Genomic DNA, 25,447 nt, shown 5'->3' with positions numbered 1-25,447 from the left:
AGAGAACATAACTATCTTCTCATCTCCTACATCCAACCTGTAAAAGGCACATAAGGCTATTTTAACTAACCCCCTTTGAGTATCCCTAATCCAAAAATCCAAAATCCAAAATGTTCTAAAATCTGAAACTTTTTGAGTGCCAACATGACACTCAAAGGAAATGCTCATTGGAGCACTTTGGATTTTGGATTTTCAGATTGGGGATGTTTAGCTCATATGTATGATGCAAATTTTCCAGAATTTGAAAAAAATCTGAAATCCAAAACCCCTCTTGTCCTAAGCATTTTGGATTAAGGATATTTACCTGTAGTTCAAAAGAATAAAGTGATCCAAATTATTGTATTTATAATTATAGTTTCCAGGTTTTGGGGTAGTAGGTTCTTGAGGGTGAGCCTATTTTTCTATTCCTTTTCCTGCCTCATAGAGAAGGTTCTATTTCACATATTCTTATTTGTCCTATCTTCTGAAGCCAAAGCGGTGGTTCAAACTTTAAGACTCTGAGTTTGTGTCAAGTATTGGTTTATTTCCTGGACTTCAACTTAAATAATGCTAAGTGAGAAGCGGGGGCCCAGTAGTAGTATTTAGGCTCTGTTGGATGGAAAGAAATAAGAAAAGAAAATAGATAAAAGACAAGCACCACTTCCTTTTCCTCTAGGTGATACCAACTAAAAAGCGTACATTGTTACTGGTCTGGGTTCCTTTTATTTATTTCTATTTACATTTGTGAGTGTTGTTTGGTATATTTTGGTCAATTATAATAATAAATTTCCCCTCCAAATAAAGAGTGAATGAAATTAATTTTGTTCAGAAAGAGTGGACAGTTGAATTATGTTATTTTTTTTCCTGCCCCTTCTTATACAACATATCTAGTGATTTGAGAATTTTGAAACTGCATTCAGTTTTCATGAGCATAAGTATGAGAATATCTTAAAGTGAAATTATTGAGAGCTTTCACTGGCAACTATAATATACATATTGCATATTTATTGGCTATGACAGTGCATAGCTTATCAACATGTCATCTTTGCTCTCTTAGTCCTGCCCTGTGAGATTGAGCCCCTTGTAACAACTTCCGTTAACACTGGCTCCCCTTGTACAATTCTTTCTCACCACAAACCCCTCACTCACTTCATTCTAACTACACTGACCTCTTTGTGGTGCCTTGGGAACTGCAGGTATACTCATATTGTGTCTTTGCACTTATATTCCCTCTGCTTCAAGGGCTCTTCCTTTAGATAGCTGATCTACATGGCTTACTACCTTGATTCATTCAGGTTTTGTGTCATTGTGAGTCTTCCTCAACTATTCCCTATCAAAAATAAGTGTCTTTTCCCAATTACTTCATCATCCTGGACTCAAAATTTCACCCTCCTTGGCCTCCCAAAATGCTGGGGTTACAGGTGTGAGCCAATGAGGCTGGCCTTTACATGCATTTTCAACTCATATTTTCAACGTACAGTGGGTTTACTAGGATGTAATCCAGTACCATCATCCATACCTTTTTTTTTTTTTTGAGATGGGGTTTCACTCTTGTTGCCCAGGCTGGAGTGCGATGGCGCAATCTCAGCTCATTGCAACCTCTGCCTCCCAGGTTCAAGTGATTCTCCTGCCTCAGCCTCCCGAGTAGCTGGGATTGCAGACATATGCCACCACGCCTGGCTAATTTTCTATTTTTAGTAGAGATGGAGTTTCTCCATGTTGGTCAGGCTGGTCTCAAACTCCCGCCCTCAGGTGATCCGCCCGCCTCAGCCTCCCAGAGTGCTGGGATTACAGACGTGAGCCACTGCAACTGACCTCATCATCCATGCCTTTTATCTTGCTTTTAAAATTTTTATTAGCACTTATTTTTACTTGACAATATGTTCTTTATGTCTTAGTTTATTGTCTGTTTTATTTGAATAGGTTTCATGTGGGCAGAGACTTTATCTCTAAGGTTTAGAACAGTGTCTGGTACATAATAGGTGTTCAACAATTACTTGCTAGAAGGAGTCAATGAATGAATGAATGATGTTTTATTTGTATGAGGACACCTAAACCATATACCTGATATACCTTCAAACTGAACATATAATAATATAATAGAAAATAGAAAATTCTATTTGCTGTTTAAGTACGGATGCTCCTCAACTTACGATGGGGTCACATCCCATTATAAGTTGAAAATATAAGTTGAAATGCATTTAAAGGCCAGGTGCATTGGCTCACACCTGTAATCCCAGCATTTTGGGAGGCCAAGGAGAACAGATTTTTTGACTCCAGGAATTTGAGACCAGCCTGGGCAACATGGTGACACCCTGTCTGTCCAAAAAATACAAAAATTTGCCATATGTGATGCCACATACCTGTAGTCCCAGCTACCTAGGAGGCTGAGGTGGCAGGATCACTTGAGTTCAGGAGGTCAAGGCCGCAGTGACCCATGGTCACACCACTGCATTACAGCCTTGGTGACAGAGTAAGACCCTGTCTTGAAAACAAAACAAAACAAAACAAAAAAGAAAGAAAAGAAAAGAAAAAGCATTTAATACACCCAACCTACTGATCATCATAGCTTAGCCTTGCCTACCTTAAACATGCTCAGAACACTTTTATTAGCCTATAGTTGGGCAAAATCATCTAATACAAAGCCTACTTTATAATATAGTGTTGAATATCTCATGCAATGTGATGAATACTGTATTGAAAATTAAAAACAGAATGGTTGTATGTTTACTGGAAGTATGGTTTCTACTGAACGCATATCGCTTTCACGCTGTCGTAAAGTTGAAGAATCCTAAGTCGAGCCATTGTAAGTCAGGCACCATCTGTACTTGTATAAGTTTTAAAGACAAAATTTTCTAATTTTAACTGCAGAATTTCAGTTCTGTTTGACTGTACCTTAAGTGAAGGTTACTTAAAAAAAAAAAACAAAAGAAACAAGGTCTTACTCTGTTGCTCTGGCTCTAGTGCTGTAGTGCAGTGGTGCAATCATAGCTCACTGTAACCTCGACTCCTGGGCTCTAGTGATCCTCCTGCCTCAGCCTCCCAAATAGCTAGGACTACAGGTGCACACTACCATGCCCGACTAACTTTTTTAGTTTTTGTAGAGATAGAGTCTCACTGTGTTGCCCTGGCTGGTCTTAAACTCCTTGCCTCAGGGATTCCTTCCTGCCTTGGCCTCCCAAAGAGCAGGGATTACAGGAATGAGCTACTATGCCTGACCCAAAGGGAAAGGCCTTTAGGACCAAAACATTAGTCACAAAAATTCTGTCCTGTAAAAATCTGAACTTTTATTTGTTCTTCATTCCATAATTGAGCTCAGTGGCTGAAATAATGAGAAATCCTTTGTTTTTTTTTACTTTTCTTTACCCTCTAAACTATTCTGTAGCTCTTTGTTAGTCTTGAAATCTAGAAAAGTTTTTATCACCATTATCAACTGATTATTAATATTTTCTGAGAACAATGTACTGCATTGCAGGCATCTAATGATTTTCTTCTTTCCTCTTCCTCCTCCTACGCGTATCCATAATGTTTGGACTGCTAGCGGTTGAGCCCGTTGTGATTTTTAAAGATAGAATTACACCTCTCTCCACATCATGCTGAAACACAAGAGGACCTGTTCATAGACACTGCTGTCTATATTCTCTCTAGGGGTATTAAAAATGCCCGTATATGGAGCATAACATACCATGGTATTAAGAGGATCAACTTAATCTGCTTCATTGAGGCTTATTACAGATTTTGGAGACTAGGGAGTCAGATGCCTTGTTTTCAGAAAGTGTATCATCCTTTTATGGTATTTAGTTTATTTTGAACTTTCCATTATTTCCAAGTTCCTGCAGAAGTATGGAAATCAACAATATTCTTTCTGATGACTTTTTGAAAGAAATAAACAAGTTGTTTTTGTTTAGCAACAGCATCATCAATTTATGCCAACAAATTTTTTTTCTGTAACAAGTATAATTACAGATATCAGTAAGATCTGGAAATACCATCTCTTTGTTAACACTTGTTATTAAGGCAATAAAAATAGTGTTAAAGTTTGTTTTCTGGGTATTGATCTGTCTGAACTTCTTTTTAACTAAAAAGAAAATCATACCTGTAAGTGAAAAGCTGGTTGTATTCAGTTGCTGTGCTGGCCAGCTGTTGTTGTAGGGTAATAGTGAACCCTAAGCAGGACTGTTAATCTTGTGTAGAAGTTAAGAGACTATGGAAGAAACTTTGCAACATTCAAGCTGCATTTCCATATTGTCCAAATAATATTCATTTTGGTATTTCCTCATTGCCTAATATATAACCTCCTCCACTTTTGTGCACAGTCTCTGTATGTGTGTGTGTGTGTATGTCTGTTTATATGTATGTGTGTATATTTATGTGTCTGTATAGGAAGAGGTGCTTTTCAGATGTTGGCTGAAATATACTTAATCTGTGCATCTCTTTTTTTTTTTTTTTTTTTTTACTGAAAGCGATCCCATAAAATATGTTGATTGATGGAACCAAAATGTGTTGAGGCCTTGCTGTTTGCTAGCATCATGATAGGTCCTAGGCATGTGTGTTTTAGAGTTTTGCAGCTCTGCCTGGGAAATGCTTCTTTTCTCTCAGGGAAGACAAACTAATAATTATAACACATTGTATTAACAGAATTATGTACAAGAGTGTTGAAAGCACAGGGGAAGAGCATATAAATTATTCTCAGTGGTCACGAAAGTTTTCTGAAGAAGTGTTTCTTTCTTTTTTTTTTTTGAAACCGAGTCTCATGCTGTCTCCCAGGCTGGAGTGGAGTGGTGCCATCTTAGTTTACTGCATCCCCCACCTCCCAGGTTCAAGTAATTCGCCTGCCTCAGCCTCCTAAGTAGCTGGGACTACAGGCATGCCGCACTGTGCCTGGCTTTTTTGTATTTTTAGTAGCGATGAGGTTTCACCATGTTGGCTAGGCTGGTCTTGAACTCCTGACCTCAAGCGATCCGCCCGCCTTGGCCTCCCATACTGCTGGGATGACAGGCACGAGTGCCTGGCTTCAAAGAGATATTTCTTACATAAAGAACAGTAGAGGTCATTTTAGGTAGAGGAAACAGCATGGGTGTAAAGCATAGTGGCCAGAGCTATAGTGACTTGCTCAGGGAACTACAGGAAATTCAACCTCTGCCTCCCGGATTCAAGTGATTCTCTTGCCTCAGCCTCCTGAGTAGTTGAGATTGCAGGCATGCGCTGCCACACCCAGCTAGTTTTGTATTTTTAGTAGAGATGGGGTGACTCCATGTTGGTCAGGCTGGTCTCGAACTCCTGACCTCAGGTGATTTGCTCGCCTTGGCCTCCCAAAGTGGTGTGACTACAGGCGTGAACCACCTCACCTGGCCTAATTTCTGAATTTTCTAAGATTATTTTTTAAGAAGAAAGAATCCCTAAAAATATAATGCACTGTGACACTTAAAGCAGCAGGAAGTAAAAGCAGACAATTTAATGCATATTAAATAAATATAACAAGTAATATATGTGTAATGTATTTTCCTTTGTAGGAGAATAAAGGCTGGAACCAGATGGCGGAGAAAGACTCAAGGATAAAATTGAGAGGAAAAAACAAAGGATAGGAATGGAAAACAAAAGACAGGGGGAGGGGCCAGGTGTGGTGGCTCATGCCTGTAATCCCAGCACTTTGGGAGGCTAAGGTAGGTGGATCACCTGAGGTCAGGAGTTGGAGACTAGCCTGGCCAACATGGTGAAACCCCATCTCTACTAAAGATACAAACCTTAGCTGGGCATGGTTGTGTGCACCTGTAATCGCAGCTACTTAGGAGGCTGAGGTAGGAGAATCACTTGAACCTCGGAGGCAGAGGTTACAGTGAGCCAAGATCGTGCCATTGCACTCCAGCCTGGGTGACAGAGTGAAACAGTCTCAGAAAAAAGCAAAACAAAAAAAAGATGGAGAGGGGAGAGCACACACCGGGTTGTGGGAGGTAGAGTTAGCAGATTTTCCAAGGATTTTTAAATGATGTGTACTTGATGTAGGGTTTCCCTGCCATCCAGTGCTCTTTAGCTAGTGATCCCCGTAATCGTTATTTACAGGTTTTGGATGTTTGTAGTTATTTTTAGAGACTATTCATGAATAATTGAAACAACTTATCCTGGAAATTTTCCTCATAGATAAAGCAGGAACTACTAGAGAAATGCTACTTCTTGACCAGATGAAATCAGTCTTCACCCATATTTTAATTTATTACAATGAAGATCATACATAAAGTTATAGTGAGTCATAATCTTTTGAAATTGAATTTTGGCCAAGTTTGATTTTTCAAAGAGAATTTTCTTTGTCGTGAGACTCTTTGATTAAGGATATTATCCTCCTTTTATTATCAAACTTTTAGGTCTTCTACTTCCATCTCCTGTCATCTCAAATTGCTATGGAGCAGAGATGGGAATCTGGCTGTTGGGGTTGCTATTTATTCAGGGAAAAATGGCTTGTGTTTCAACTACAGGCTGGTCTATAATTGCTTGGGTAAGATGATCATGGAATCTAATAACTAAACTTAAGGCTTTTTTTTCCTGTATAGTACGTTTCATTCTTCCCAGTATTTGCCTTTCCTTTTACCAAAATTAATGCATCAGAAGGAGGGTGGATGATCTGATGAACATAATGTTCATTTAAAAAGTTGGGTTGACTGAACAATTTTTGGGAAAATGAACAAAAGTCAGGTAGATGAACAATTTTAGAAAACAGTAAAATCTTCCCTTGGATGCTTAAAAAAACCCCAATTTCTGTCTCCCACTTTCCTACCCTACCACTTTCTTTTTTTGCATATATTTATTTTTACAGGCATGGGAGTTTTTAATGGGCATTCACTTCTCTTATCTTAGTTCTTCCTGCTTGCGTCTCTTTTTCATTTTCATGCGTTTATTTTCCTGACATATACTAATCAAATTCCAAGTTCTAGTGCAGACTGAGACTATCTTACGGAGGCCGACATTGTGTCCATTTTAAGCCAGCCCAGCAGACCCTTCATTTTGGTCTAAGGCTGTGTTCTTGAAGACTGTCCCATTGTATCTCCACTGACAACAGGGATGGATGCGAAGGGTCGCGGACGTTAGTAAGTGTCCCCTTGCCAGCTCTTAGCTAATAGCCATTTTAATGGTGAATCCATATCTGTTGTGAGCTGGAAGAGCTGCAGGGCACATGGTAAGGGCCAAATAAATGTTTGGATGAATTGAGAACTGAATGTGCAAAGAAATAAAGCTCATAACTGAAGTCCTTAAGAAATGAAGCTGTTTAGGCAAGCACTTCTGTCCATAAGTCTAGCCAGTTAAGTGTGCAGATACAAGCTTGTGTCCCAATGTGTGTCCATTAGTGACTACTGAAGCCCTCAGGTGCTCTGGTGACTTCATATGCAAGCGTGGCCTGGCACGAACTGCCTGTGCTATGAGTAATCAGGAGACTTTCCAGGGAAAAGGATGTCAGGCGTGGGGATTCCACATTTAGCGTCACTTTTAGTATGTAATGACTTCCATATCCTAACTGTTTGAGAGATCCATTCTCATTAGGATTCATGCTTGAAATACACCCTTACAAAAGCTGAACTTTCTCACATTGACTAAGAACAAGATCATCTTTGACAGATTTTTGAATTGAATTGGCAAAGCAAAATTCTCCTCAAGTCCAAGGGTTTCAATTTGCGCATGCTCTTTCGTTCCATTGTGTTTTAAACCAGGTTGCTATTATGTAGAGTATTTTAGCAGCCTTGATCTTGGAGACATCAAGACCATTATTCCTGTTGTTGCTGATTTAGTGTTACAGCTGCTTCCTCTTTATGTGATTTAATTTGAAGTTTCAGCCCACCAGGGGGCTATTGGTCCCCACCTATGCAGCTTGAAGAGCTGGCTGCTGTTTCTCCATGGATGTTATTTCCATTCCTATTCATAGCGATTTTTCCCCTTCTATATTCATCTAGCAACAGCAAGGCACTGTTCCAGGAACCCGCGCTCTCTACATAAGGCATAACATGGAACCATTTGGATGGAAAAATTATAAATTAAAATTATTCTGTTCATTTTAAAATATTCATATTGTGTTGCTCAAATGCCAGTAACTGGAAAATCATGGATAATGTCCTGTTTTTATAACCTCTTTCAGAATGTTTTAAAATCTGTTTATGTTGTTACTTAGCCATCTCTTTTCCTGGAGTGGATTTTCTGATAAGATTTTGTTAAAAAAAAAAAAAGATTGTATGAGTCCAGTGTCTAATGGCAGATATAATATTAAAGATGATACCACTAATTTCAGTCTACTTTTTAAATAGAAAAAGATTTATTTCATCTACAGAGAACATTTATAAAATTATACACCTCTAAAAATAGCCTATGGACATGCCAGACTATTTCTTTGGAGGATAAAGCTTTTTATGAAATGATTAAGATTAAGCAAAGGTTTATTATTTCTGGAACTAGGTATTTAATTTAAACTATGAAAACCCATATATCCATAATACTACTAATTTTCAGATGCTAAAAATATCTTCAGCTTTTTAAATGTATTGAGCTTTTTGTTTTTTAAAAAGCTTTTTAAGTGATCTTTTTTCTATGTATTCTGTTCTCAATGCTAAGTTATTGATTCTTTAATTTGGGGAAACTAAAATCTTATTTCTATCCTTGTATTTTCCATGTTGTGTGGGTGTGAGTGAGGATGTGTATGTCTCAGAAAGATAGGCAGGAAAAAGTGAAAATGTTTTTATATGGTTTAGTTTTTTGCTAAAGTAATTGTATTTCTTATGCTAAAGAAAATAATAGTGATTGGAAATCTTTATGCTGTGTTTTTTTCTACCTCTTGGAACATACTAAAAGGAGCAAAGATCTTTATTTTATGCTTTTTTATTCTGTAAGTTTTAAGTCCACACTCACATAAAAGCCATGTGTTTTATTTGTTGTCTCTCTTAGCTAGGAATATTTAAATGTATTTTTGAAACTCTTCTGTTCTGTCAACTAAAGATAATTTAAAATTATAATTTGAAGACACTTTCTAGAAACTTATACTTTAGTTCAGGCTAAAGTCTTCAGTTTGTGTGCCTCTGTGTGTGTTGAGCTTCTGCAGAAGCAACAAAGCACTTGAGCGTGAACAAATTTCACAGGCTCACTTCATTGTTTGTTTTAGCCTTGTTAATCATTTGGCCTTTTAAAATAGGCTGATCATTTCATTGAATATGGGTTCAGAAAAGTTCTGTGTGCCATGAAAGCCTGAATGGCTCTTGCTAACTGTTTTATTCATTTTAAATAACATGAGGGGGATCCCAAAGTATTTCCTCTGGACATTTGAAGCAGTATCATTGCAGGGTATGATATGTGAAGTCAGGATTCTTTATAACATAATAACCACAAACTATATATATATATATATTTTCCTAACGTCTGATTTGTGGAAAATAGAAAGCAAGCTGTCAGTAAACAGGTTTTCCAACACAAACACTCAGTTTAGGCAGCAACCAACTTTTTTGAATGCAGTAATAAAATGAATACTATTTTTGAATGAATAATGAAGACAGACTAGAATAGTTGCTACGAGAAAAATGGGTACCTAATAATTAATAATATGTGAGCTAAACCTTAACTACACTTGGCATTTTTCCTTAGGTTGGTGCCATACTGATTAATGAGTTAACTGCTGATAGTACCTGTTCTGTGAAGTGACTTTCAGTTCCAGGACTTAGAGTATTCAATAAACTAGGTATTCTCTGAGGTGGGACTGAGGCTTTAGTCTTGATCAAAGTGCTTTGGGGGAAGCACAGTTGAACTGATTGGCTGTGAATGTTAATCACTTCACAGGACACACTGATAATTTACAGCATTGTTGTAACTCTCTGGTGTTCGTAAAATGAACTTAATAACCCACTGGCACCATGGGATAAGCTGCTTTTTCTCTGCAATTGAATACCCAGACTGCCTGAATAATAGTGTTGAGAAATACTGCATTATAAAGAGTGAGCAGCTGTATGATGAAGGAAACAGCTCTGCCACAGATTTGTTAATTATCTCCTTTGATTCACAGAGGGTGTTTGTGAGATATGGTTGACCAGTGAAGACACGGGGGCTTATGGCAGAGATATTGGCACCAATCTCCCCACACTCCTGTGGAAACTGGTTGAAGTGATTCCTGAGGGAGCAATGCTGAGGCTTGGCATGACAAATCCGCCCTATATTTTAGAGCATCTGGAGGTAAGGAAAAGCACCCCATTTGCATGCTGACATAGACACTAACCAATCCAGATAGTGTGGCAGCCTCAGTTTCATCGCAGCAGCTTCATTTAAAACTCACAATTTTATTTATTTATTTTTTTGTAGTCCCGCATTTCCAAGAACGAATCAAGACTGTCAAATCCCTTCTTTGGCAACCAACACTTTTTGCTTCCTCGTCATTAATTAACATTGCCCCAATTTTTCAATACTTGCCACCTTGCCACAGTTCTTTGTTTCTTATTTGTAGTCCTTCTGTCTTCCAGCACATAAATTTGCCTCAATTCCTCCATTTTGACCCCTTGTCTGATTCAGAACTGCTAATATGTTGCATTAATTTTGCAACCCACAGTCAATATGGTGTTACCCAAACTACTGTTAGCCATATCAGAAAGGGTACTGTACTTGAAGCTTGAGGATGAATTTTCAATTTCCTCCCTTCATCTGGAGATACATAGGGGTGAAGTTGAATCAGAGGGACACAGAACAAGAGACTCTTCCACTTGATTCGCACATGCGTTACCGTGGCATCTGTATTCCCATTGTAATGCCCATCCCTGAATACATGACATTTTCTTTCAGAGAGTTTCCTTCTTTATTTTTCATTTATCGACATGATGGTAATCACTGTGAACAAAGGTGGTTCTGTGATCCCTGACTTTTTTTTATACTTTTCCACAGATTGGGATGCTTACCCTTAAGTAGCTCTGTCAAACTAGGCAAATGGGCATATGTCCAGGTAACTGTGGTACCTGATGGCAAATGACACAGTAAATATGAGCAAAGAATATGGACAGGGGATCCAGACTACTATTTGAGAAATAAAATAATTACTTTATACCCATAGTTATGGACATAAAATCTGATTAGTGCTATTGGAAAGTCATGTGTAAAATATGAAAACAAATAACTTTTATAGTTCTTTGCATTATGTTTGTGCAGAAAAATAACATCCCAAAAAGCTAAAACAACCACTGTTGCTGAAATTTAATGCAAATGCTAATGGATAGCTAGCTAAACATTTAAAAGATTATTTCACTGATTTGATTTTAAGACTATACTTGTTGAGGTTTTTGTTGAACAGCTTCCTTAATATCAACAACCTATTTCAGAAGTTCTGAAAACAGTTAATAATTTAACTGCTAATTATAAATACATAATGAGGGAGTTTAGCAATTTTAATTTTATTATTTACATTTTTCTAGCTAGCTCTTTCTAGTAAGGGCATATGATTTATATGTTAAGTTTAGTACTTTAGACAGTGTGGGATGATTATGATTTGCTAGTTAAAAATAAGTCGCAGGCATGTCAACTTTTACATAACCCTTTCACCACTTGATAAAGCAAAGTGATTCTCTGTTAAAAAAAAAAAAAAAAATCAAATATGGTAAAAGCTGTGACAGTCTTGCTGTGTTTGCAGTAAATGTGAGAGGCGTACATCATGAAGACCAGGAGATGCACTAGGTGTATAGTGGGTAGGAGGGGAAATAGCCTCCATCAATATAAGGTTTATGATAACAGCCACTTTTTTTGGATTGGAAAAGATCTGATCAGGGATCCAGGGACCCACAATAGATAGAGTCGGATAAGTTCAAGTAGGAATAAGCACAAGGAAAAAAAATCCTGTGTTGGCTCCGAGGTAACTAACCAAATACTCCTTGGAATAAATTCAGCATTTTAATTGATTGTAAGATTGCAGCAGCCAATACTGTGTGTGTAGCAAATCCTAGTGCTCAGCACCTGAAGTAGTGCCAGACTTGTTGACCTCTGCATAGATGCTCCAGAAGAGCTTCTAAAAATCAACAAAAGATCTGAAATACAACTTTGTACTTTCCCTGGAAAACACCAGATGTTTAGTTCATAGATCGTAGTTAGAGTGATAACAGGTTCTGATTGTCATGACATTATATTTTTAAAATCCTCTGAAGTATGTATCATGTTGGCCTTTCCTCCTACATTGTCATCTTGAGGCAATGCTCTTGTTATATCTGTCTGTGGATCTATCCCACCCAGTAGTGGCTCAATACATGAGTGAATACGAGAATGAATACAGGAAGAGCTGGCCAGGCTCAGTGGGTCACACCTGTAATCCTAGCACTTTGGGAGGCCAAGTCAGGCGGATCACTTGAGGTCAGGAGTTTGAGACCAGCCTAGCCAACATGATAAAACCCCATCTCTACTAAAAACACAAAAATTAGCCGGCGGGGTGATGGGTACCTGTAATCCTAGCTACTCTGGAGGCTGAGGCAGGAGAATCACTTGAGCCCAGGAGGCAGAGGTTACAGGGAGCCAAGATTGTGCCACTGCACTCCAGCCAGGGTGACAAAGCGAGATTACCTCAAAAAAAAAAAAAAAAGAAGAAGAGCCTTCTTCATAAAATAAATTATAGAGTCCCACACTGTAGTCTTGAACTTTGAAATCCTAACCTCTGGCCAGAAGAGGCAGCAAAAGATGATGAAGTAAATGAGCTTCGAGGGTGAGAATTGTTCCCCATAGAAAGCCACCCACTACTATGCGCTTTATGTGCAGGAGGTAATCCAGGCTACGATACCACACCCAGGGAGAAGGCCATCCAAAAAAAATAGAACAAAAGGAAACAAAGATGTACAAGAATCAAAGGTCTACACCATCTCAAAGTAAGAGCTTTGAAACTCTTCCTTTGTTTCCTGGACCAGACCTTCACACCTTGCTGTTTCTTCTCATCCTCCTCTGCATGGCAGAGCCCAGAACACTCAGGATTCCACAAGCACATTGTTATATAACAGAAAAGGTGACTGAGCCCAGCAGGCTTCCCAGTGTCAAAAAGGGCAATAGGGAAGGGAGCCCAAATCTGGTGTTCCTCAGTCCCGTGTAAAGCAAAACCTTGTAAATTTCCATATTCCTCTCACTAGACTTACACCACTCTACAGAAATTACATTATCTCAAGGGTGCCGAACTGAGTTCACCAGTAAGAAAAAAAAAAAAGATGAAAACAGAAAAAATAACAGCAAATGAAGGTGGTGATTTTTTAAACTGTAGGAATTGAAGGAATCCACTCTTGAAATAACTACCCTGATGCTTTAATACCTTCAGGGCAAGGATTTCTTGAGAATTTTATATTGGTAAGACTCAGCCTTCTTGTCTTTTTGGAAGATGCTTCACACAACAGACTTTAATTAGAGAGCACTTGGCTGATCTGTTTTCCCTCCTCTTCATTCTGTTCACTTCCTATTCACCTGACTGTCAGATTTTTTAAAAACCCTTTTTACCAACTTAAAAAAAAAAAAAAAAAACTACCAACAGTTTAAAGGGAAAGTTATATAAAGGAAAGCATCAAAGTTTTTATCATTATTTAAAAGTACGCTGGGGAAAGGTACATCTGTTGAAAACACATTTTATTCAATCTGCATAGGAATAGAGGATGCATATTACACTTAACACAGGATCACTTTGAAGGTTTCTTCAAGAGTCTAGCATTGTGTGTGGCACTTTATATAGTAAATATTGAATGCATGTGGACTGAATAAAAGGAAGGGAAGGAGAACTTTTTATCACTAATAGACAGACAAGTAGTGAAGTATGTGTTTGGGACATCTGCAAACCTTATTTTTAGTATCACTGCCCTTCAAAAACAATATAGGATTCATTTAAATTGTGATATAGCTGACAAAATATATCTCAAACATATATATTGTGACAAAGACACCCTGGAATTGAAGAAATATACCTATGAGCTTATACAATGCGGTAGTAAACTTGCATATGATAATAGAATCAATAGTTAAAGCAATCAACATGCTTTATGTCACCTTAAAGTCCCTATTGCCTAAAGGATAAGAATAAGCCCTTTAGGACATTCAGGGTACTTCTTTTTTTCTATTACATTCTTATTCCTTTATCCCTTGAGAAGTACTCTAATGATACCTCCTATATATCTTTTTCTTTTTTTACCATTTCATACTCCTGAAATTTTTACATAACCTTTTTCTCATGATATACTTACCGTATGATGACAGTTGGTAGTGATGTGTTCATCAGACATACTAATATTTACTACTACATGTGTTGGCTAATATATCACCCCTGTAGTGGCAAATAAGATATATTTTCCCTGTGTTTGCTTTCCTATTGATATTGCTAATGTAATAACCTTTGCATTCCTCTTTAATGAACTCTGACCTTATAGAAAGTGAAGTGGTTTATGAATTTGATTACTCTTAAAACTACATTTCTTAGTTTTTCCTCCTAGTGGTAGGTAGCCTCCAGCTAAAGTATTAACTCAGACTAAAAATAAGACATGTGAACCCAACAAGTTGCCATGAGACCAATAATAGTGGTACAATGACTGCTGCTAATGAGGCACCTGAAATCACTCCTAACTGATAAAATCAGTACAATTTATCAAGTGCTTCTTGTTTGCAGGAAACTGAGTGCTTTACATGTGTGATCTCTTTTTCTTCTTACAACAGGCTAGCTATGTAGATATTATTATCCTCAATTTTCTTTTGCCCACTTTTTTGAGATGGAACTGCACTTTCACCCCTGTGTCTGGCTATTATTTTTGTTTCGCTAATTGAGAAGCCATGGGTTAGAAAGGTGAAATAACTGGCTAAATGACACAACCAGTTAGCCGCTGACCTGGTTTCTAATGTATTCTAGTTTGCAAATGCTTTCTACTCTACTGCTTCTTCAAGGAAGTCTTCCCAAACTCTTCCCACACACTTTCTATGCTTCGTAGTACCTCTGTTCAGCAAGTCTCTGTCTCTTTGGGCACTCATCATGGTGCATCATGATTACTTATTTATGTACAAATCCAACATGACTCTTATCGTAAGGGAGATGTTGTCTTGTCCATCTTTGTATGTCAGTGCCTGTGATAACACACACTTCATACACTTAATAAATGTATATTGAATGCTATGATAGCTCAAAGTTTGGCTTATTAACTGTTGCTTGGCTTCATGCCTCATGTATTGAAGTACCGTCATATCTGCTGTATATCCAGTTTCGGAAGAGTTTGGGAATGGTTGTCATATGTATTTCTCATGAGTCACGCGTCTGTGACGATGTACTGGACAGTTAGGGATTCATCTAAGGGATGTGTTGTGTTTTATTTGCCCCGCTAAGATACCATAGTGATAGATAGTATCTTTAGGACTGTCTAGAACAAATGAGCTTATTGTATGATTATCGAACTTGTAGATAATCTAGGCTCTTAACTTCTTTCTTCTCTTCCTGCCTCTTAACTGTCACTGCTTTTTAAAATCTCCACTAGAGAGGAGAAATTAAAATCAGACAGTTTGTCTTGGTTTTAGTTTCATGGATTGGCTGACAGGGAAAAGATATTAAAGCTCTTGGGCAGTAAGGAAAATAGGAAGTATCTGGATTTTATGTATTTAAGACATATGCATGTGTACGTTCATTGCAGCACTATGCACCATAGAAAAGACATGGAATCAACTTAAATGCCCATCCACAGTAGACTGGATAAAGAAAGTGTGGCACATATACACCATGGAATACTATGCAGCCATAAAAAAGAATGAGATCATGTCCTTTGCAGGAACGTAGATGGAACTAGAGGCCATTATCCTTAGCAAACTAATGCAGGAACAAAAAACCAACCACCGCATGTTCTCACTTATAAGTGGGAGCTAAACAATGAGAACACATTGACAGATAGAGGGGAACAACAGACACTGGGCCTACTTGATGGATATTGGGGGGAAGTGGTAGAGGTTCAGAAAAAAAAAAAAATGTCAGGTACTAAGCTTAGTACCTGGATGACTAAATAATCTGTATGCCAAATCCCCAAGTCACAAGTTTACCTATATAACAAACTTGCACATGTACCCCTGCCCCTAAAATAAAAGTTGAAATGTTTATTTTAAAAAGTTATCCTGGTCCTCCCTCTGTCATGAATAGTTTAAAGTAACTTATCTCCCTTCAAGAGACTTGCGTGTCTCAAAATTGTATGAAAATTTTAGTGCATGGCTTACAACCTGCGCCAGAGAGGGCAAACTGATTAATCTGGGTTGCAAGTGCTTCTTAATAAGGACTGTTTCTATATTCAAATTACAATGAAACAAATTATATTTTTTAAACATATTATTTTGTAAAATATTTCCAAAAAACATTGACACTAACATTCACTTTGATATTGTGCTACCTTTTATTTAGCTTGAATTAAAATATGTAGTATTGCTCAAGATTTACATTTAGTATATTTATGGTACATGTCATCATAAGGTTAATTGCAAATAGTGATATTTTAAATATCCCATCTGTTTTTGGTTTGGAAATCTTTTAATCACTGTAACAAATCAGCTTCCTGCTACCCTGGATTTTTGTATGTTTACTTCTACTTCAATGACCTTGTATTCTAACCTAATTCTGTATTTAGTGAAATAAATTCATCTGGTAAAAGACAGTAGATACTTGTCAAGGACTTTTGTTGCATGGTAATTTATGAACATTAATAATATGTTTGCCTTTGCCGAGTTTTAGAAAATACCTCATAGTTTCAAAATAATAGCAAACTCAGTACATGCTGCGCTTATGTTTCATCAAAGCAATACAGATTTTCCAGACTGAATTCAGCACTTCAAGCTGTGTCTTTAAACATTTCTTTTCCTTAGGGTTTATACTTTCTGGGATAATAGAGTAATATGTAAATATATTCTCTACTGTTGTATACAAAATACTTTTTCCCTTTTGATGAATAAAAAGACATGCTAGATTACTTGTTTTCAGCAAGGAAATGGAAAGGAAAAATCTTTTATTTCAACCATCCACCTATAGCTTTTGAGACATGTCAGTATGTGGTTTGATCTAACTGTTGGCAACAGTTGGCACTGTTTTTTGCCATCTATAATCATCAGTGCTCCGTTTGATTCTTATCCTGGCACTTGCGAATAAATTTTAAGAGGTCAGTGGAACACCTAAAACTAGAAACAGAAGTTTGTGTCTTTCTGAATATTAAAGAGAGAAAACTTTTATCAGATATTAAAAGGGCTCATACATATTTTTTTAAGTTTATCAGGCTTCATTGGGAACCTAATTCTGAGAGCTGGGAACAGCCTCTCTGAAAGGGAAGAGGTGGATGAAAGGAACGTCCTTTCTTGCCTGCCAAATGATCTAATACTGATAAAAGATGAAATTGAAATGCTACTTCCCGTCAGCAAGATTATAGGCTCTACCCAACATTCTAACTCTTCAACTTCTCTGCTTGGGTTTGAGCATCAGGAAGCTTTAGTCAGGCCTTTCCACTTAAAAAAAAAAAAAAAAAAAAACCAACTGGCATCTCTGCCCATACCTGGGTCTTAGCCTCTTTGTTCTGTGATACTACTCACTTGTTCCCTTGTCCAGGCCTCAGCCCCTAATTCCAGCCCTGCCCAAGAGGCCAAAGCTTTTCTTGATCTCAGCTACTCCTCAGAAAAATTTACCAAGCTTGTTGCTTCCTACTACTGAGTCTTTGTTTTTAATGTTAAATCTGGGTGAGTAAGGCTCATGATTATATATAGACTGAAGGACCCCAAACTAAATGAACTTGTAAATAGACTTTGTTTCAGAACAGATTGCACTTTGTTGCTGCTGAATGTTATTTTATCCTTATTGTGCCAGGTATATTTTCTAGGGAAAATGAGCTATTTTGTGGGTAAATGTTTCTTATGTTGAAAATATTGGGTACCTCTGTCTTCCTGAGGAACACAAGAACATGCCTGGATCATACTTAAAAATTCTATTTATATGGCCATCAATAATTTATACAGAGATCTATCTTATGTGCTTCTCTGTTATTCTCAGTTCCAGTGTCTATATTATGAGAAAGCAGGCATGAGAGAATAAACCTAGTGTGAGAATATAAACAGCCAAATCATTTATGTTTGTCCTGAAATGCTTTAATCCACATTGTGGTATAATTCCCCCTTCTGAATTCCCAGACTTAGACAAATTTACAAGAATAAAACAACCCCATTAAAAACTGGGCAAAAAACATGAACAGAAACTTTTCAAAAGATGACATACATGTGGCCAACAATCATATGAAAAAAAAAAAAACAAAACTCAACATCACTGATCATTAGAGAAATGCAAATCAAAACCACAATGAAATACCATCTCACACCAGTCAGAATGACTGTTATTAAAAAGTCAAAAAATAACAGATGGTGGTGAGGGTATGGAGAAGAAGGAATGCTTACACACTGTGGATAGGAGTGTAAATTAGTTCAACCATTGTGGAAGACTTTGTGGAGATTTCTCAAAGATCTAAAGACAGAAATACCATTCGTCCTAGCAATCCCATTACTGGGCACATACCCAAAGGAATAGAAATCATTCTGTTATAAAGTCACATGCATGGGTATGTTCATAGGAGCACTATTCACAATAGCAGACATATGGAATCACCCTAAATGCCCATCAATGATAGACTAGATCAAGAAATGTGGTACATAGACTATGCAACCATAAAACAAAAAGAAACCAAAGTCATGTCCTTTGCAGGGACATGGATGGAGCTGGAAGCCATTATCCTCAGCCAACTAACACAGGAACAGAAAACCAAATAGCTTGTAAGTGGGAGCTGAATGATGAGAACACGTGGACACATGGCGGGAAACAACATACCCTGGGGCCTGTCACTGGAGCCATGGCAGGGTGGGAGGAGGGAGAGCATCAGGAAGCATAGCTAATGCATGCTGGGTAATGAAATAATCTGTACAACAAGCCCTCATGATACAAGTTTACCTATGTCTCAGGGCTACACGTGTACCCCTGAACTTAAACAGAAGTTAAAAACAAAACAAGCAAGCTTCTGAACTTCTCAGCCACTGTCATCATTTTCTTCCCTCTTGCCGTTGATCCAAATTATTGAATATTGTTTATAAAATGCAGTGACGCATAGATATTTGTTCCCGAAAGAGATGATTAATTTTCCTGAGAGGAAAAGAACATAGAGATATAATGGTTGTCAAGATGATGAGTGAAAAGGCCTTAGCAAATCCTTTATAAAGAAACTGATGTTTGGCCAGGTGCAGTGCCTCACACCTATAATCCCAGCTATTTGGGAGGCCAAGACAGGAGGATTGCTTGAGGTCAGGAGTTTGGGACCAGCCTGTGCAATACAGTGAGATCCATCTCTACAAAAAGTATTTTTAAATTAGCTGGGTATGGTGGCACACGTCTGTAGTCCCAGCTACTCAGGAGGCTGAGGCAGGATCATCACTCGGACCTAGGAGTTCAAGACAGTGGTGAGCTGTGATCATATAACTGCACCATGGCCTGAGCATTGAGACCCTGTATCTAGAGAAGGGAGATGGAGAGGGAGAGAGGAAGGGGGAGGGAGAGGGAGGTATTATAATCATAGTTGAATATCTGTCCTGGGTCATGTCTCTGTGTGTATATTTTTTGAGAGAAAAATACTCTTTTAAAATAAATACAAAGATCTCTCTCACTCTAACATACTTGAAAAACACAAAAATTTACATATTTCAACTATGACACACATCTATTCCTACTTCATCTTTTAGTATTCTAGTGTACACTTCTGTTTATATAGGAGGGCGTTAGATATGTATATGGTTTAATTTACATCTTAAAAGGCATTTCACATTGCCAGTCCCCTGAATCCTTAATTTCACCCAGAGTAGCTGAGAAGGCTTTCATGTCACCTGTCAAAATTAGTGTAGTTCAAACTCCATAATACACCAGCTGTGGGCTTTATCTTCCTCGTTAATTTAGGAAGTCAGTTATGCTCAAGCATTGAGAAAAGCTGCCTTTGACATTCCTTCACAAGCACAGAGAATGGCTAACACATAAGGCAATCCACATAGTTTCCTTTACACTTTTCTATTCTGCGATCCTCTCTGTATTGACTTCTTTGCTCTAATAGCCTATGAAAGGCTTCCTTAGGCACTTGCTAATTCAGCACTTAGTAAAATGAAATCGTCATATTTTATATCATGTAGGTAATGGAATTTTCAGGTGATTCATGATCTAGAACAGAAAGGTGCGTAATGAAGTTAATGGTTCATAGAATAGTTGAGGGACATTCTACATATTTGTCAGAAAGCAAAGTCCGTCTCCTTCATCTGCTTCTGTTTATTTCTAAGATACTAAATTGTTGCTTTTAGGTCTGATATATGTATCTATTCTCTACATCTTCCTGACCCTACCACAGAAACGCTCCACTTGAAACTGTTAAGCTTTCAAAATTTAAGTTCAGAAATTCTTTAATCTCATTTAACAGTAAATAATGATTATGTTCTAAGTTGTAAACATAAGGGTTATTATTATTATAGACTGCTGCTCAGAACTCCTTTATTTGCATGTGTTGTATCAGAACTATCGAATATTAAACATGGGCACAATCACTTTTAGGATCAGAGGATGCTGCATGTAGGCCAGAGAAAATCAAACTGATTATTTAGCATAATCCTGAAAGATCCCCAATTGTTCATTAGTTTGAGGGGGGAAAATGGTTTCTTTTTATAGCATGTATTATTGTGTGTTTTTAAAAACTGCTGCAGAAAGTTTACTGTCAATATAACATTGACTAGAGAAAATACTGCCATTAAGTTTGTTTCTAATATATGGTCATAAAGAAGTAGCCTTTATAGTTTAATGTTAAAATATTTTTAAAAGCATACTCTGTATCAGCTTTTATTTTGCAATGTCATATGGAATATCAGCCTACCTTCTGATCAGTTGAAATTTCAGATATTAATCTTTTAGTTAAGTGGCTCCTACATTTTCAGCCTTTATTTTTCCTACCTTAACAGATTCTTGTTATTTTTTGTTGTTGTTTCTGTATTCTTCCATTATTGCCTTTGTATTGGTTTAGCTGTTGTAACAAAGTACCACAAACTGGGTATTTTGGGAACTCTGAGAGAGAATGTGTTCTGTTCTTGTCCCCCAGCTTCTAGTGGTTACTTTCTCTGTCTCTGTTTCCAAATGTCCTTCTCTTATGCACCAGTCACTGAATTAGGGTCCACCTTAATTCATTATGACTTTATTTTAACTTGATTGTATCTATTAAGACCCTATTTCCAAGTAATGTCACATTCACACCTGTGGGGGGTTAGGACTTACATTTACATCTTTTTAGGGGATGCAGTTCAACTCATAACAGCCTCCTTTTGAAGTAAATAGATTTTTTTTTTTTTTTTTTTTTGGAGACAGAATCTTGCTCTGTCCCCCAGATTGGAGTACAGTGGCACGATCTCAGCTTGCTGCAAGCTCTACCTCCTGGGTTCACACCATTCTCCTGCCTCAGCCTCCCAAGTAGCTGGGACTACAGGTGCTCACCACCACTCCCGGCTAATTTTTTTTTTTTTTTTTGTATTTTTAGTAGAGACAGGGTTTCACCGTGTTGGCCAGAATGGTCTCGATCTCCTGACCTCATGATCCACCCGCCTCCCAAAGTGCTGGGATTACAGGCATGAGCCACCGTGCCTGGCCAGAAATTTTTTAGTATGACATTTTAATTCCTTTGTTGTTTCTTTTACTGTATATTTTTAAGTCATTTTTATAGTGGTTACCATAGGGATTGCAATTAATATTCTAATTTATAACAATCTAATTTAGATCAATATTAATTATAATAACATATGAAAACTTTGCTCCTATGTAGTTCCCTTCCCTCCCCACTTCTTTTTGTTGTTACTGTCATAAACATTACATATTTATACAATGTATGCTCAGTAGCACAGATTTATAATTAGCACTTTGTGCAGCTGTCTTTTAATCAGATAATATAAAAACAAGAGTTACAAACAAAAACCACAATTATATTGTCTTTTATGTTTACATATGCAGTTACGTTTACTGCTGCTCTTTTATTTCTTCCTGTGGATTGGAGATTCCTTTCATTTCAGCCTGAAGGGTTCCATTTAGCATTTCTTGAAAGGCAGATTTGCTAACAACTAATTCCTCTTGGTTTCCATTTATCTGGGAATGACTTAATTTCCTCTTCATTTTTGAAGAGCAGCTTCTCTGGATATAGAATTCCTGGTTGGCAGTCTTTTTCTTTCAGCGTTTTATATCACCTCACTTCCCTCTCTTCCATGTGGTTTCTTTGGAGAAACCCAATGTTAATCTTACTGAGGATCTGTTATCTATAAGTTGCTGATCTCTTGCTGCTGTCAGGATTCTCTTTTTCTCTTTGACTTTCAACAGTTTGATTATGATGTGTCTAAGTGTAGATCTCTTTGAGTCTATCCTACTTGAAGTTTGTAGAGCTTTTAGGATGTGTTGATTAATGTTCTTTTTTGTTCTGGTGTTTTTTGGCTTTTTTTGACAGGGTCTCACTCTGTCACTCAGGCTAGAGTGCAGTGGGCAGTCACGGCTCACTGCAGCCTTGACTTCCTGGGCTCAAGCATTTCTCTCGTGTCAGCATCCCAAGCAGCTGGGGCTACAGGCCTGTGCCACAATACCCAGCTAGTTTTGTATTTTTTATAGAGACAGAGTCTCGCTATGTTTTCTAGGTTGGTCTTGAACACCTGGGCTCAAGTGATCCTCCCGCCTTGGCCTCCCAAAGTGCTGGGGTTACAGGTGTGAGCCACTGCACCCAGCCAATTAGTGCTATTTTTCAAATTAGAGAGGTTTTGGCCACTATTTGTTCAAATATTCTTTCTGCTCCTTTCTTTCCTCTCCTAGAACTCCCATTATGTGTTTGTTGGTGTGCTTGATGGTATCTAAGACTCTGTTAATTTTTTCTTTCTGTTCCCCAGATCAAGTCATCTAAATTGACCTATCTTAAAGTTTGCTGATTGTTTCTTCTGCTTGTTCAGATCTCTTGCGGAGCCCTTCTAGTAATTTTTAAATTTTAGTTGTTATACATTCTATATCAGAATTTCTATATGGTTCTTTTTTTATTATTTCTGTCTCATTATTGGTACTCAATTTGGTGAGACATCATTCTCCTGATTTTCCTTAATTCTTGAGACATGGTTTTCTTTAGTTTTTTGATCATATTTAAAATGCTGATTTAAAGTCTTTGTCCAGTGAAGTCTAATATCTGGGCTTTCTCAGGGACAGTTTCTCTTGTCTCCTTTTTTCCTGTGCATGAACCATATTTTCTTGTTTGGAGAGTTTTCTTATGGTTTATAATTTTTGTTGTTGAAAACTGGACATTTGAAATAATACAATGTGTCAGCTCTGGAAATCAGATTCTTCTCACTCCCTGCAGTTTGTTGTTGTTACTTGGTGACTTTACTGAAGTATAGTTCAGACCTTTGAACAATGCAGGGCTTAGGGGTACCCCCTCAGTGCAGTCAAAAATCCATGTATAACTTTTGACTCCTCCAGAACTTCACTACTAGTAGCCTACTGTTGACTGGAAGCCTTACCAATAACATAAACAATCAATTAATACACATTTTATGTGTTATATGTATTATATACTATATTCTTACAGCCAAGTAGAGAAAAGAAAATGTTATTAAGAAAATAATAAGAAAAGAAAATGTATTTACTATTCATTAAGTGGAAGTAGATCATCATAAAGGTCATCATCCTCATCATCTTCACATTGAATAGGCTGAGGAGGAAGAAGAATAGGAGCTGCTGATTTTGCTGTCTCAGGGGTGGTAAAGACCAAAGAACACCTATGTATAAGTGAACTCACGCAGTACAAACCAGTGTTTTGAAGGGTCCACTGTAATTCTGTAAAATCTATATTCTTTGTCATGAATGACCAGTGAAATCTCTACCCACTTAGCTTAATAGTCAGCTAATGATTGGACAAAGATTTCCTTAAATGCCTGGAACCAGTAAGTCTCTCAGTTTTTGCCGGAAGGCCTGATTGTATATGTTGGAGCTTGCTTGGGATGCTCCATCAGGTAGCTTATAATTCCACCTTTGCCTTTGCTTCCTGTTTCTGCCAAGTATCAGGTTTAGCCAGAGGTGAGAGGTTAGCACGTTCTCAGGTATTTGGTGAGTATGTGCATAACCTAAACACACACACAGCCCTGTGCACACATAGAGCCTTCTATATCCTAGGAAATATGTCAGTGTTTTTTAGGCTTTGTGTGGATATCACATTCCCTGCCTTTTTGTTTGTTTGTTTTTTTTTTAAAGCTTTTTGATTTGCTTATTGTTTGTCCCAGCTGTTATCACAGCCTGAGGCAGCCCTGATGTTAAACAATTGCAGCTGATTATTTTTGACAAATACCCTTGGGCAAAAGACTGTTCTCACTGGGTTAGTGCCAGGTCAGGTTAAATAAGCAAGCTGTGTGAGTGGAGCCTTCCTTGGAACCACTAGTGAGGTCAAATAATGATAGTTTTTCTGGGAATGGGGCTTTGAAAAAGTTACAACTCTATTCTGCCCCCTCAAGTGGCTTCCAGGCTGCTGGTTTTCACCATGATTGAAGGCTGTTGGTTTTCAAGGCTACTGTGGAGCTAGAAAGTGGGAGGTGAGATTAGAGTAGGCCAAACATACCACATAGCTCCGTGTTCTTACCAAGATATATTTATTTATTTTTTAATGAACACCTCCCAGATTGCTGCAAACCTTTAGTTAATTTCCAGAGTTCTGAAAAAGTTGACTGGCAATTTTTGTCAGTCTTCTTATTGTTTTTATTAAGGAGAGGATTTTCAGAGTCTTTACTCCACCATTCCTGCTAAGGTCAATAAAAATTTATGCCTGAGAAGGGGCTGCCTGTGTCTATCAGACCATCAATATGGGAAGTTGAATCACTTTTCTTGCTTAATTTTTGTGCTCCATGTCAAAGGTGCATCAATCACTTATGGTGCTGTCTTCCTCGTAAAGCTTTTGAGGAAGAACTCATGTCATTAGCCGGTTATTGACAGCAAAAGATCACTATTAATTGAGTCACCATTATAGAAAGCATGGATACTTAAAGACTAAAATGTATACTTCTTTAGATACTTCTGACTTTGAATAGCACACAAGAAATAATATGGCATAGATAGACTGAATCTTGACTATGATGGTTAATTGTTTCTCTCTGTTTTTTGTTTTGTTTTGTTTTGTTTTTTTGAGATGGAGTCTTGCTCTGTCGCCCAAGCTGGAGTGCAATGGCGTGATCTCGGCTCACTGCGACCTCCGCCTCCCAGGTTCAAATATTTCTCCTGCCTTAGCCTCCTGAGTAGCTAGGATTACAGGCAGGAGCCACCACACCCAGCTAATTTTTGCATTTTTACTAGAGACGGGGTTTCACTATGTTGGCCAGGCTGGTCTCTAACTCCTGACTTCGTGATCTGCCTGCCTCGGCCTCCCAAAGTGCTGGGATTACAGGCGTGAGCCCACTGTGC

The 25,447-nt window shown here is 37.8% G+C and overlaps 1 protein-coding gene across 1 annotated transcript in view; it reads left to right on the top strand.

Moving 5' to 3' along the window:
- The window catches only part of CDKAL1 (CDK5 regulatory subunit associated protein 1 like 1), a 725,954-nt gene that overhangs the window by 434,485 nt on the left and 266,022 nt on the right, over positions 1-25,447 (top strand). Inside the window, exon 10 of the mRNA XM_023209761.2 lies at positions 10,004-10,170. Within this exon, the coding sequence (XP_023065529.2) occupies positions 10,004-10,170 (167 nt within the window). The remainder of the gene's footprint in view (positions 1-10,003; positions 10,171-25,447) is intronic.

This window comes from Piliocolobus tephrosceles, chromosome 5 (genome assembly GCF_002776525.5).
Source record: "Piliocolobus tephrosceles isolate RC106 chromosome 5, ASM277652v3, whole genome shotgun sequence".
Lineage (NCBI taxonomy): Eukaryota > Metazoa > Chordata > Mammalia > Primates > Cercopithecidae > Piliocolobus > Piliocolobus tephrosceles.
The sequence above is the reverse complement of the archived record's forward strand: the minus strand, read 5'-3'. Positions and strand labels throughout refer to the sequence as shown.